The 15,627-nt window shown below is 36.9% G+C and overlaps 1 protein-coding gene across 1 annotated transcript in view; it reads right to left on the bottom strand.

The window, feature by feature from the left end:
* Nucleotides 1–3,292: 3,292 nt before the first annotated feature.
* Nucleotides 3,293–15,627, bottom strand: part of USP37 (ubiquitin specific peptidase 37) — a 76,005-nt gene continuing 63,670 nt past the window's right edge. The window contains exons 18-23 of the mRNA XM_069467157.1: nt 12,112–12,278; nt 9,759–9,819; nt 7,646–7,761; nt 4,852–4,921; nt 4,129–4,267; nt 3,293–3,643 (exon numbers count right to left, since the gene is read on the bottom strand). Of these exons, the coding sequence (XP_069323258.1) occupies nt 3,556–3,643; nt 4,129–4,267; nt 4,852–4,921; nt 7,646–7,761; nt 9,759–9,819; nt 12,112–12,278 (641 nt within the window). The 3' untranslated portion in view covers nt 3,293–3,555. The remainder of the gene's footprint in view (nt 3,644–4,128; nt 4,268–4,851; nt 4,922–7,645; nt 7,762–9,758; nt 9,820–12,111; nt 12,279–15,627) is intronic.

Raw genomic sequence — 15,627 nt, 5'->3', positions numbered from 1 at the left:
TATCCATTTTATTGGGACACTTTTATGTGACTTGTATCTGGTGCTGGATTGATGATTTTTCTAAAAATCTCCCTATATATACAAGAGCCACATGTACTTGGAGATCTAGCTCTGCTTCCCTAATTTAAAGCAAAAGACCATCTCAGGGGGTCAATTAAATCAAACACAGCCCCTCCCCCACCAAAAGTTGGATAGCTAAGAGTATCCATTGTAGTCATTTCAGAAGACAGAGAAGAGGGAGAATAATAATATTTTTATTTGTTTTAATATAACCTCTTTTCAGTAGATCACAAGTGAGTTTACAAACTACCTGTTTTTCTCTTTAATTTAGGTGTTTCCAGATAATTTTAATTATACAACTAGATTTGTAGCTGTACACGTAGTAACTGCAGTGTGCAAGAATAAGTAAATTCATGGATTATTTTGCTGAGGCTTTACTTTTTAAAGCCTCTCTTTCAGAATTTTACATTTGATCAAGGAGAGAAAAAAAGAAATGTGTAGTCTAATATTTGCCTTCTAGAGTTAATTAACAGATCTGTAAGTACCACTGTATACTTAAAATGTAAACATATTTACATTTGTTATATTTGTTACTGAGCCTTTTAAGTTGGGCCTGCAATTAACAGACCATAGCAAGTAAACAAATAGCTTTTGGAATCAAACTATAAATAGAAGACCAATTCATGAACTTGTTTCTTATTCTATCTTGCAGAGACAAAACTTCTGAGTGTGCACACACATTTAAATATATTCTCACGAAATAGAGTCTATCTTCTCGTAGGGCTAAATTATAGTCATGGCTACTAAAGGGATAATAGCATCCAGCCACATGCAACTTCCCAACTCTGCATAATATTAGGGGACAAAAATCAATGAGTTTGAAATTTAGTTTTATTTTTCCCCTCCAAAAAATTCCAACTAAGATCAAAAGGTTGTAACCAGAACTAATTAGTATCAAGTTCCAATTCAATGTCATTTAAAGTAACGCAACCATACATTTGGTATATTCAATAGGAAGGTTAATTAGGTACTGTACAGACTGCCTGGAACTGAAGCACTCTGTCTCCCAATCTCACTTGTCCCTTCCTGGCCCCAGCAGGCTAACTGCTCCATCCCCCGATTCTGGGCAAACTGATCACACTGTGCAAAAAAATAATATATTATCTATTTATAATTTTTAAATACATATAACCAGCTCAAAAAAAACCCAACAAGCCCCGTCAACATTGTCCAGCTGAAATCTCCATTTGGAGTCAAAGAAGTAAGTAAAAGAGTGAAGGAAGAAGGCTGACAAGGCCACAATAATGGACAGACATCAAGTGAAATTCAAGTCCCAAACTGGTAAGTTCACGAGCAGTGAGATAACTCTAGTCTTCAACTAATAAGTCCTGCTCAAGCCATGAAATCAAACCAGGTTTCTAAGCCAAGTGTACTTCTAAATCGTACACACCTTGCAAGCTCTGAAAGCAATTCAAACGAGGCTGCTTCATGAGGCAATCTAGGCTTAGGGCATTATTTCTATTCTTCTCTATGTCTTAATGCAGCCCTCACTTCAAATTGTTCCCAATAATTTTTAACAGTGCCTCTCAAAGCTCTCAAATACACAGATAGGTAAGAGAACTAGCCGAAAAATTTGATCACCATTTCACTCATTTATGAGAAAACCAGTTATTTTCAAATAAAACAAAACCAAATGAGGCTCCTGGTAGAAATGAAACAAAACTTTAAAAGCTAGTTTTGAAAACAAATATTTTCCTCTGCACTAAACTACTCCTGCATATCCTACCACTGTACCACTTTGGAACATTCACTACGATAATGTAAGTAGGCAGGTGACAGGAAGCAAAGCACTTATCAGTAGTTAAGCAAAAGTGCTGAGGCCATTTACAATTCAAAGATTCAAAATTTTAGAATAATTACTATGTCAGAACACATCCAAGTTCCAAGAGTGGGGCTGAAGTTCTCTTAAGGCAATCCTTCTAGAAAAGATGTTGTATCTTCTGTGATGATAGGTTTTAAACTATTTTTTCTTCCTGAAAACCTGATGTGGTTTTTGCCCCTCCCTCAGAACTGAAGAATAATCCCCTCATTTATAATAAAAGCAAGAAAAAACATGAAAAAAAATTAACGAAGGTTTCATTTTGCTATACTTAACTCTGTGTGATCCTAATGATACCCAGGCTCACAAAATTATTTTGTGGACAGAATTCCACCCTCTAACTCATTCTTCATATGGTTTCATAAGCTGCTTAACTGGTTATGTCAGCTAAGTGACTAATGTAGCACTTGATGTTACATCCCCATTTAGCCTCAACTCTGAGCACCTAACAAGTAACATAAATATATTATGCACCTTTGTTATTTCTTAGTTCTTGGGATACCCTAAACCAATCACATTTTAATTCCCACCTTACTTTAAGGGTAAAGCCAGACAGCAAATGATTAAATGCTCAAGCTTTATCATACAGCTCAAGTACTTAATTTCACACTTGCGGTAGGGCTTTTAGCTTTAGTGGTCTAGAATTTTAACTTTAATACAAAAATGCTTCTCTTGTTCTATGTTTGAGAGACAGAGATGCTAGCATTCTTCCTTATCCCTAAGTATTCCTGCTGGGGAGTCCCAATTGGAGAGAGATTATTTTTCTCCCTCTTAAAGTTTTGGGTGCAATTCATTAGGGTAATGCTGCTCCATGGAAGAATGATATAAAAGAAAATAAGATTCTATCTTCATTTCCATAATAATATAGATGATATATAATGAACATACTGTATGAAGAAAATTTCTTTAGAGAAAACACAAAATGTACAATGAATATTAAATGTGGGACCATACACATTCCAAAGCACCAACAATCCATTTCTTGGGACTACATGTAAACAGCAAAGACATTACAAATTCATGACATTAAAAAAGAAAAAAAAAAAGAGCTCCTCAAGTCAGGTGACAGCAATACCCCTCTCTTGCAAGGAGAACAAACTGTCATTAGTGTAACATGAAGAGCTGGCTTTCCAGTGAACTTTACTAATAAGAAAACACACATGAAAGGCTGCAGACTTGAGTGAAACTACACAAGAAACATAAAAGCTAAAAGCCAACTGATAGGTATATCTTCACACATTTCTCAGGTGAATGGACTCTTTGACACCTCTTTTTCTCCAAACTGCTGTGCTATTAATTACGAGCAGGCATACTCCTGTGGCTCATCCTAACTCTTTAAGGCTCCATTCATCCCTCGTGTGTGCGTGTGTGTGTGTGTGTGTGTGTGTGTGTATACATATATATTTATATATTTACAACATGTACTCCTAAGACAAAAGGAAGTGCCACTCTTGTAGGAGAAAAAGAGGATAATCAGCTACAGATGTGAGACCAAGGTTTCCATAAAATAGCATGGAGCATTCTGTATAACTCCAATTTTAGTCTTCTGGTTTGACCCTGAGCTGTTTGTTGCTCCCGCATCAAGTAGAATTCCAAATTCTCCTTGGGCAGAGGAAAGGTGTGGGTGGCAGTAAGAGAATACGCAGTGCACAATTGCCATCCCAGGAGTTTGTTCCTCACGAGGCCTGACGGGTAGTCTTCCCTGCTTCGATGGTAAGTGCCTGAGAGTTCTTTTCTGTTTCCAGCAGCTCATCAAAGATCTCTCTTACAATAAAACAAAAAGACCCCCAGGAAATTTAGTGAGCAGAACCAAAGGATAAACAGGATAAAAAGCAACAGAAAATAGATGATGATAAAGCCTACATAATCCCATTTGGTGCCTACATTTTATTAAATAAATAGCTCACTCATCTGATCACCATCTTAACCCCCTAGTGCTGATTTTTGAGAATAGTGGGGAACCGGCAATAGTTAGCTTTAATGAAAATGCTATGCAGTTCTCATCTACATAAATCAGATCTTCTAGCTAATAAAATTGGAAGCCAAAAACGGTTTGTGACAGGACAGCTTCTATTATAAAACAAACTGTCTTAAGTTCCATACCTAGATACTACTGTGTGATGAGTTATTAATGTTGAGTTAAGAGAAAAAATATTCTGGACTTATAAGGAACATTTTACCCTCAAAGGAAAAAGAAAGAGTTCAGGTGATTTTTCACCCATTACTTTGAGTCTGACGAAGTTTCTTACTTGTGCATATAAAAGAAGATGTAACCACTCCGATCCCGATCACTCTGCACGGCAGCCTCAGGGATTTTAGATACCTCCAGGTCATTGTAAGTAAACCATGCCTGCTTCTTAATGTCATACACATCACTAATGTAATGACCTGTAACAAATAAAATTTTAAAACTGAGGTTTTTAAAAACATACTGAATCTTCATCAGGTACAGGAAATTTGAGAAAGAGAAATAGCTACCACATCCATCTTACTCTCAACAGTGTTTCTAAAAACACATACAGAGAAGTAGGGAGGAATATAAGATACTGGGACACCGTTTTTGATAAATATATTTTGCTCAGGGAAAATTTAGGTCATTTATGAACAGCAAAATAAAAACAATTACATCCATTTACCCAATTCATATATTTTTTCTCTTTTATTTCAGCATATTATGGGGGTACAAATGTTTAGGTTACGTATATTGCCCTTGCCCCACCTGAGTCAGAGCCTCAAGCGTGTCCATCCCCCAGACGGTGCGGTGCGCACCGCACCCATTAGGTGTGTATATACCCAACCCCTCCTTCCTCCTCCCCACAATTCATATTGAATGTGATCAAAAAGAGATTTAAAAGTTTTTTTTCTTGACATATTCATCTTACACCTCACAAAGCCAGTCAAAGAGCAATGTAATAAGGAGCAAATGCTGGCTACTTCATTTATAAAACGCTGAAATCATGATGTCCATTTACCTGAAGACGAAGTGCTACCAATGTGACTGACAACACTGATGAGCCGATAGGAATGAGGAAGATTTCCTGTCTGGAAAACAGAAGTGGACATAACTTTTCATTTGAATAAAAGCAAAACACTGAATTTAAATTTATTATCAAAGCTGACTTGGTAAGCTTCAGTGTATGGTGTAGTCACAATAAATTAAAAAAAAATCTAGTGGTTGTAATGTTGATACTCTCTGACCTAGGAATTCCACCTCCAACTAAGAATTTACTCTAAGGAAATAATTCAAAGGAAAAAAATAGCATATGTATCAAATGATGGACTATAGCATTATCTACTGAAAAGTCAGAACAATATACTCAGTAATAGTTGACTAGTTAGTGGTATGTCAATTCAATACAATATCATTCAATTATTATATTAAAGAAATTGATGTGGATCAGCAACATATTAACTTGATTTTCAAACCCACAAAAATGCAATAGTAACTATAGCTCTGTAAAAATAGTTAACAGTTAGGTATTGGACAATAGAATGAAAAAATGAAAAAGAGTTGCTGGCCGGGTGCGGTGGCTCACGCCTGTAATCCTAGCACTCTGGGAGGCCAAGCCGGGTGGATCCTTTGAGCTCAGGAGTTCGAGACCAGCCTGAGCAAGAGCAAGACCCCATCTCTAATAAAAATAGAAAGAAATTATATGGACAACCAAAAATATACATAGAAAAAATTAGTCGGGCATGGTGGTGGCACATGCCTGTAGTCCCAGCTACTTGGGAGGCTGAGGCAGGAGGATCACTTGAGCCCAGGAGTTTGAGGTTGCTGTGAGCTAGGCTGACGCCAGGGCACTCACTCTAGTCTGGGCAACAGAATGAGACTCTGTCTCAAAAAAAAAAAAAAAAGTTGCTGTGTTGCTGTAGGGATTACAAGTGAACTTTTACATTTCAAATATTTTTTAAAATGCTATTAAAATATTGTTAGTAAAAAAAACAAAACTGAAAAGCCATATTCATAAAATGTAGGCAGCACTATAAAGTAAAATTTTGGAAAGGAATATAGCTATATGTGAACCAGAAACTATTAAAATGTTCATAAACTTTTGAAGCATTATTTACTTCTGGGGATTTATCTAAAGGAGAAAATGCAAAATACGGAAAATAGTATAATCATACACAGTTTCTAAATGTATTATTTATTACAGTGAAAAATAGAAACAACTTAAATGCTCAGTGTTAGTTAAAAATTAAATAAGTAGGATGTTCATTTGAGGGAACGATAGTACTGCCATTAACAATAACATCCAGGCCGGGCGCGCTGGCTCACGCCCATAATCCTAGCACTCTGGGAACTCTGAGAGGCTGAGGTGGGCAGATCGTTTAAGCTCAGGAGTTCGAGACCAGCCTGAGCAAAAGCGAGACCCCATCTCTACTAAAAAATAGAAAGAAATTAGCCAGACAACTAAAAATATATAGAAAAAAAAATTAGCTGGGCATGGTGGCGCATGCCTGTAGTCCCAGCTACTTGGGAGGCAGAGGCAGAAGGATTGCTTGAGCCCAGGAGTTTGAGGTTGCTGTGAGCTGGGCTGATGCCATGGCACTCTAGCCAGGGTGACAGAGAGGGACTCTTCCTCAAATAAAACAAAACAAAACAAAACCAACCAAACAAAAAAACCCCATCCTTATCTCTGATGTTACAGATAAAAGAAAAAAAAAATAAGATGCCTATAAATAATCTTTAACAAACAGGATAAGCTGGATGTGGTGGCATGCATCTGTGGTCCCAGCTACTTGAAAGGCTAAGGTGAGAGGACCCTTGAGCCCAGGAGTTCAAGGTCAGCCTGGGCAACATGGTGAGACCTCCAACTCTAAAAACAAAACAAAAACCCCCAAAACAAAAAAAACCCAAACAGGATAAAAATTGTACTTATGACTTTTTAAAGCATATGAGGAGATGAGTATGACAAAAGAATATGTCAAAATGCTAACAATAATTGTGTTAGCATTGTGGGATCCTGGGTAATTAAAATTTGGGGGGTAAAGGCAGTTATTTAAGGAAAAAAAGGTTAAAAAAAAATCCAATGTGCCCTACTTTACATTAATTCAACAGTTCTCACTGAGCAACAAACAACTGGTTTTGGTATTTAAGTATAAAAATAATATAGTTACTTAGTGGAACTAAAGGTAATTTAATATACACATGCCTTTACATGGTTCTTATCTAATATGTACATAAGGTGATCAAAATGCATTTCTGTTTTTGGTTTGTTCTATTTTAAAATTTTTTTTTCATTTTTTACTGCAGGTAGTTGGAGTGGGGGAGAAAGCCCTCCCCTGCCTTTTCTTTGAGATGGAGTTCACACTATTACCCAGGCTAGAGTAGCAGTGGCACCATCATAGCTCACTGCAGCTCCAGCAAAACTCCTTTCTCAGTCTCCCAAGTAGCTAGGAGTAGCTGGGACTATAGGCATGCACCACAACACCTGGCTAACTAAAAAAAAATTTTTTTTAGAGATAAGGTCTCACTATGTTGCCCAGGCTGGTCTCGACTCCTGGCCTCAAACAATCCCCCAGCCTCAGGCTCCCAAACTGTTGGGATTACAGGCATGAGCCACTGTGCCTGCCTCCTGTTTTGTTTTGAATCTTATATATAAGAAATGAAGAGCAAATAACAAGAGAAAATGAAGACCATTTGATGGCTGCCAAACAGGCAGAAATGAACCTGCAGTGGACACTGAAAGCGGGGCGTTTGGAAGGTAAAGAGCAGGAGGAGTAACACTGATAATCTGACTGATTCTACCCAGGGGTGAAAATTACCTCAGCATTTCTTTTCAGTTCCTCAGCCTCAGCTTCTGTGTACTCCATATCGAAAACATCCTCATTTCCAGAGTCCTCATCAGAACCCAGTGCATCCAGAAAAGAGTTGTTAAACTCTGAAAACACAAAGACAAAATCTCATAAAAGTTCTTGGAATAGACATAAGAGATATAATTAGGAAGATAAAATAGCTTGAGGTACATATTTTATCATCCTAAGAAAACATAAAATGTATTATTATTAGGGTTCCAATATGCTCAGCCTACTCTGGGGAATAACACTGTAGACATATGTATCTGTAAATTAAATGTTCCTTTTTCTTTTAAATATATTTATATAAGGGGATTTAAACCTTATAAGAAAGGAATAAAATTGTAAAAGAATATAATTTTATAATAAAATCTAATAATCTAATGGCACTAAGTTCTATATCACATAAACTATGGGACAGATTTAAAGTATTTGGTGCATATCATAGGTTCCGCTAGCAAGAACAAATTATTCTCACAGAAAAGAGACCATAAAAAGGTTAGTATTCTTTTATTTTCTGTAATATTAAATCATTTCTTGAAATATAGCAAAAAATAAGGGAAACTCAAACTTTAACTCTTAAATTTTACCTGATATACACTAAACAAACAAATCCAAGATCCTTTTTTTTTTTTTTTTTTGAGACAGAGTCTCACTCTGTTGCCCAGGCTAGAGTGAGTGCCGTGGCATCAGCCTAGCTCACAGCAACCTCAAACTCCTGAGCTCAAGCGATCCTCCTGTCTCAGCCTCCCGAGTAGCTGGGACTACAGGCATGCACCACCATGCCCGGCTAATTTTTTCTATATATATTTTTAGCTGTCCATATAATTTCTTTCTATTTTTAGTAGAGATGGGGTCTCACTCTTGCTCAGGCTGGTCTCGAACTCCCGAGCTCAAACGATCCGCCCACCTCGGCCTCCCAGAGTGCTAGGATTACAGGCGTGAGCCACCGCGCCCGGCCCATCTTTTCTTAAATAATGTCTTTCCATTGGAAGAATCTATCTTTACTAATGATTTTAAATAAAGAATCCCAGGAGCATTTGTAAATAAATGGCTGTTTGCTTTAAAACATAATTAGCTCCACTAAAATCACAGTATAGTGGTGTTTAAAAGACATGAACACCTATGAATGGAAAGAAAAGTAAAAGAAACTAATTATAGCATTAAAATTCTGGAAACCGTAAATACATGGGTGGCTGACTCAGTAGACCTAAGAAACTCAAAGCTGTATCCTAAGCCAGCAATGCAAAAGTTGAGAATCAATTCAATTTACATTATTCAATGTCCAAAAGACATAAGACATGACTCCTATATCCACTTCCTCCAACTTCCTATCTCTATGGACTTCCAGTATCTAGTTTACATATTAGTTCTGCCAAATGCCATGACTGTGTGAACTTTATGTACTGAATACTGACTCATGATTTTGACCACTGACTTTCCCAGAGTGAACTCTTGAAAATTCATGGGGAAACTAAAGCCACATTATGTTCTCGTAAGAGTCTTAACAGTGGTAATATTACTCTTTCATTAAACAGATAGACTTTTCTTGTTTAATTTTTCAGAATTAAAAAATATATTGTTAAGGATATAGATATAGATAAAATCATTCTAAAAAGCAAGCTAAAGATAAATAAAAATGTTAAGTAGGGGAAAAGAAGATACACAGGAAACACTTAAGGTTCTATTTCTTTACCTGGGAGGTGTTCAAATTTCTTGCTATTAAAAATTTTAATTTTAATGCGTGAGTTGTTTTTTTTTTTTGAGACAGAGTTTTTCTCTATTGCCCTGGCTAGAGTGCCGTGGCATGATCATAGCTACTGCAGCCTCAAACTCCTAGGCTCAAGACATCCTCCTGCCTCAGCTGGGACTACAGGCAGGCATCACCATGCCTGGCTAATTTTTTCTACTTTTAGTGGAGACAGGGTCTTGCTCTTGCTCAGGCTGGTTTCAAACTCCTGACCTCAAGGGATGCTCCCATCTTGGCCTCCCGGAGTGCTAGGATTACAGGCATGAGCCCCCATGCCCAGCCTGTGTGATACATTTCACCATTAAAAGAATGTAATTAAAATGATCTCCAAACCTTGAAGACTTAACTCTGTAGCTCTTTTAAGGTCATCATCTTCTTTCTGTTCCCAAGCCTCCTAAAGGGACAAGAACAAAAACTAAGGTATTTAAAGAGGTATTAATTACACTTATTTAATGAAGATAAAAGCAGCTCCTATGCAAGCATTTGGTAGTAATGCTTTCCACAATCTTATGGATGTCTGGAATATGACTTTTAGAGGGATGTGGATAAGTTCTTTACTTTTTTTTTTTTAACACTGTCCTCTTAAAACACAACCCTGGAAGTTGAAAAGGCTTAAGTGCTATTTCCTCTTGTCAGTGACATTTGGCTTGTCAACCGAAAACCATTCAATGTAACGTTCTGATATAATTCCCTTTCTTCTTATAGGTATAAAATGCCTGGCACATAATGGACAGCTAGCAAATTGCTGTCTTTCCTTTCCCCTGATTTATAGCATTTGCCAATTTCCAAGGCATAAATACTCCCACTATGGTCAGTTTCAAACAACCCACATGATACTGAATGCAGAGATGGGAAGAGGGGTATACAATCACCTCTCCTGAGCTAACGGTGAGCCAAGTCTTGCCCTAAGTCTGTGACAGCAAGATGAACATTTCCACAAGATGTAATTCATAGCTTTCTACTTCTCTTCTTGCTAAAGAAACCAAAACACATAGTAGATGCTTGGTAAATACTAAATAAATGCTATTGATGGTTATTTACCCAATGATATATTTGAGGTTCTCTTAGAAAAAAATAGTACCTCTAATATCTCCTGAAAATGTGTCAAACTAGATGACTATTTTAATTCTAAAAACAGAGAAATGTTGACTATAACAAAAAAATTTCCCTCTTCATCTGCAGAAAAAAGATAATTTGCAAATGATGCACAAATACAAAAATATAATTTAACCACTTATTTTATACTTTTAAAATTTTATTTTATACTTTTTTCAGAATAAGTCTATTTTGAAACCAAATGGTAAAAAGGTTCCTTTTTAGTTATTAATAGAATGATGCAGGTATACCAAACTAAAGACACTGCATCCTATCACCCTACCTTCACATAGGAGAAAAATAGTATAGTTTTAACTGGGGCAGCTGACAAGAAATAGGATATATGTCTTTTATGTATGAAAAAGAGGGGTGTTGATTTTTTTTCCCCCCTGTACTATAAAGAACTATTGCTGAAAAGCCAGACCTTGGTCATTTATATTAAAAGTCAGTTTTCTAAAACAAAGGACTACTATATATTATTTGTAAAATAGTTTGACATACATATATATTGAAGACAAGATAACTGGAATAGTACTCCTTATAAATAAAAGGATATAGAACAGCTGGTTCTGAAATGATTTTAAAGCAGTTCTCAATCTTGGCTGCCCATTAGAATCACTGGCAGAAGCTTTTTGTTTTGTTCTGTTTTTTAGAACATAGAGTAAGTTGTACAGGAGAAGCTTTTAAAAAATTGAGCCTCAGCCTCCCAAGCAGCTGGATTACAGGCACTGGTAGATTTCTTAATGTGATCATATGCAAGCACTAAAATTACCCATTCATTCTAGGGAGTCGTGGTCAATTTTCACTAACACGACCTGCATTGCACAGGATTAGATAACCATGGAAACACTACCTCTAAGTCTGATATCTCAGGTAACTGCAACAATGCAAATCAACCAGCATAAAGTAAAAATTGAAGAATAGATTACTGCATAAAGAAAAGAACAGATAAATGTTCTATTACTAAAATCTGAAAATTAGATTTTATGTTATTTTGAGACAGGGTCTTGCTATATATATCGCCCAGGATGGTCTTATACTCCTGGGCTCAAGCGATCCTCCCACCTCAGTCTCCTGAGTATCTGGGATTATAGGCGAGAGCTATTGCACCTGGCTTGAAAGTTAGATTTTATATAATATTTATGAGAATTTTATGTTCAAATAATTCATAAGAAAGGATTTATATTGTGAGAAAATGACCAAAACAAATACATTGTCTTAAAATATTAATGATAAAATCATGGTGGTAAACTGTTTCTATAGCTTGCAAAATAAAGTTGGAGTAGGAATAATCTCTAATATCCCATCTTATTTTAGCATGCAATGAACTATAGTTACGGAAAGTAAGCAAGAATACATTTTGTTAAATTTGGATTTTCAAAAAAAGACAAACTATCCATGTCCTTGTTTGTAACCCAAGGCAACCCTCAAAGTTTTTTTTTTTTTTCTTGGTGGGTCAATTATATATTATATGTAAATCATCTGGAACAATGCCTGACCTATAATAAGTGCTCAACCCATGTTAGTTATTATTATTCTATTTCTTGAGAAAGACAGGTAAAGAGAAAGTAACAATATAAATATTTCTTACCTGCTCTTGAAGGCTCTGAGCCAACGCCTGCTGAAGCTCTTGTTCTTCCCTTTCACGGTCCATATCATACTGCTGGAGCCAATCAACTTCTCCCTGAGAAACTTCTGGAGTTTTGTTTTCTTTATTCTCATCACAGTCTTTAGCTATCTCAGTAAAACTGGCAGGATCTGAGGAAGCAGAATATAACATTATTTTGGGAGTTTGTCTCTAATAAACTGAAATTCCTGGACTAGAGTGACATCTACTGTTCAGAAAGGAATTTACTCTAACCTCACCTATAATTTGCTTGGGACATACAGTTTCATCTTACTACATCTACATCTGGATTTCTCAACCTCAGTACTATTGACATTTTGGGTGGGACAAGTTTTTGTTGGGAGTAGGGGAGTAGAGTCTGTCCTATGCATTGTAGAATGTTCAGCAGCGTCCCTGGCGTTTACCTACCAGATGCCAGTAGCACTCATCTTCTACAGTTGTGACAACCAAAATGACAGACATTGCTACATGTTCCCTGGAGGACAAAACTGCCCTTGGTTGAGAATTAACAATTTATAGCAATGGTTCTGAAACTTGACCAATCACTAGATACATACTATGGCTAATGATGGGGAAGAACAAATAGCCATATTCATAGATCATAGTGTCATATGACCAAGCACTAGAAATAAAGTATTATCTAACAGTAAATGAAATAAGAATCAGGCTTAAAATTACTAAGTTAATGTTGAGATCGTCCCATTTATTATACTGTACATTAACTGAACATGTTTTCATATTAATAATCAAGCACTGTGTATATTCTAAATCAAAAGAGATACGGAGAAAGTAATAAGCACCGTACAGTCTATGGCAATATACAGTATATGTTTAAAACATTCATTCTGGAAGGTAAAAAAAAATTAATCTTTCAATTCGATTCTTTTTGTTCCTTCTCAATGAACTATGGCTAGCTAGGATAAATAAGATAGTCATGATTTTGTTCTGGTTATTTAAATTGAGAACAACATTTCATTATAATTTTTAATACTGGTAACAGTAGGGAGAAGAGGATTCTTCTTTTTAAAATTATGTCAAACACTTTACCAAAGTAAAAAGTCTCATCTTAACAAGTTAAGAAAATAATGGTCAACGAGAATTACCTTTATACATTCATCGTATACAGAGTGTTTTTAAGTTACCATATGCTCTTTTTTTTTTTTTTTTTTTTTTTGGAGACAGAGTCTCACTCTGTTGCTCAGGCTAGAGTGCTGTGGTGTCAGCCTCGCTCACAGCAACCTCAAACTCCTGGGCTTAAGCAATCCTACTGCCTCAGCCTCCCAAGTAGCTGGGACTACAAGCATGTGCCACCATGCCCAGCTAATTTTTTCTATATATTTTTAGTTGTCCAGATAATTTCTTTCTATTTTTTAGTAGAGACAGGGTCTCACTCTTGCTCAGGCTGGTCTCGAACTCCTGACCTGGAGCGATCCTCCTGCCTTGGCCTCCCAGAGTGCTAGGATTACAGGCGTGAGCCACCTCGCCCAGCCTCATATGCTCTTTTTTGTTTTTTTTGAGACAGGGTCTTACACTGTTGCCCAGGCTGGAGTGTAGTAGCACAATCATAGCTCGCTGCAGCCTCAAACTCCTGGGCTCAAGTAATCTTCCTAGCTCATCCTCCCAAGTAGCTAGGACAAACACGCGCAAATCAACACGCCTGGCTAATTTTTATTGTTTTATTTTTTGTAGTGATGGAGTCTTACTATGTTGCCCAGGCTGGTCTTGAACTCCTATCCTCAAACTATCCTCCTGCCTTGGCCTCCCAAAGTACTGGGATTTACAGGTGTGAGCCACTGCACTCAGCTGGTATATGCTCTTTGCCTGCTCTAATACTACATTTTATTCTATTTTTGAGACAAGGTCCTGCTCTGCTGCCCAAGCTGGAATGCAATGATGTGATCATAGCTCACTGTAACCTTGAACTTCTGGGCTCAAGCGAACCTCCTGCCTCAGTCTCCCGAGTAGCTAGGACCACAGGCACACACCACCATGCCCAACTAATTTTTAAAAAACTTTTTGTAAGGAAGGGGGTCTCACTATATTACCCAGGCTGGTCTTGAACTCCTGGCCTCAAGCAATCCTTCCACCTTGGCTGGGATTACAGGTGCGAGCCATCACGCCTGGCCAGCACTGCATTTTAAATGGATACTTTTCTATAACACAGATAACTCTAAAGCTCATAGCATCTTCTTTTTTAGATTCTAAATCAGCAACTAGTTATCATTTTGAGTTGTATTGCTAAGGAAATATTTTATCACAAAAATAAACTCTGAATATTTATTAAAAGAGAAAAAAAACCTCAGCATTTATTAGGTGCAAAACTCCCAATTTTTTTTGAGACAGGGTCTTGCTCTGTCTCCTGGGGCTAGAGTGCAGTGGTGCCATCACAGCTCACTGTAAGCTCAAACTCCTGGGCTTAAGCAATCCTCTTGTCCCAGTCTTCCAAGTAGCTGGGACTACAGGTCCACACCACCACATCTGGCTAATTTAAAAAAATTTTGTAGAGATGGGGGTCTTGCTATACTGCCCAGGCTGGTCTCGAACTCCCAGCCTCAAGCATCCTCCCACCTCAGCCTCCCAAAGTGTTGGAATTACAGGCATGAGCCACTGTACCCAGCCTCAACTAGGATTATTAATGATTTTGATAACCTCAGTGTTCTCCAGTGGGATAGATAATCTAGAATTAACTGTATATAAACATAACTTTCTTTGTTAATTTTAGGGAGTTATAGGACTGAGCAAAGAATTGAAAGAAAGAACAGAAAGCAGGATGCAAATCAGGAAGGGATAAAAGCACTAATATTAACCAGTAATATCTAAAGGCAGCTATTATAAATTTAATAAAAGAGAAAAGAGTAATGCCTGTATACAAAAACAATCAGCTTTTTGTTTCTGGTTAAATGATATATTATGTTATTAAGTATGGAATGTCCAATATCCTTAAGTATTGAATTTGACAGTTGATATCGCTGACATTTTACTTTGACACTTTTTTTTTTTTCCTATTGTGAAGGTACATCCTCATTCTTTCACATACACATTTTGGCTTGTGATTATCTTTCAAATTTTGTTTTTCAAATTTTTAGAGCAACTTTTGTGAAACCATGGGTAAGTCAAAATTTTGTGTTATTTTTGAATATGAGTTCTGTTGTGGAACCAATGGAGCACAGACAGACAGCTCAAAATATCAACGAAGTGTTTGGGAAGGATGTGGCTAATAAATACAGTGTGTCGATAGTTTGAGAAGTCCCATTCTGGTGATTTTAATCTTGAAAATGAGCTATGTGGATGACCTGAGACCATGGTGGATAACGATGAGCTGAAAGCTGTAGTGGAAGCAAACCCATTCAACCTATGCATAAATTAGCAGCAAGGTTTGACATTACTATTCTAACAATATTGGACCATTTGAAACAAATCGGCAAGATGAACCTGGATAGATGGGTACTGCATCAATTAAACCGCATCAACAGAGACATC

The sequence above is a fragment of the Eulemur rufifrons genome, chromosome 1 (assembly GCF_041146395.1).
Source record: "Eulemur rufifrons isolate Redbay chromosome 1, OSU_ERuf_1, whole genome shotgun sequence".
Lineage (NCBI taxonomy): Eukaryota > Metazoa > Chordata > Mammalia > Primates > Lemuridae > Eulemur > Eulemur rufifrons.
This window is presented reverse-complemented; position numbering and strand designations above follow the sequence as displayed.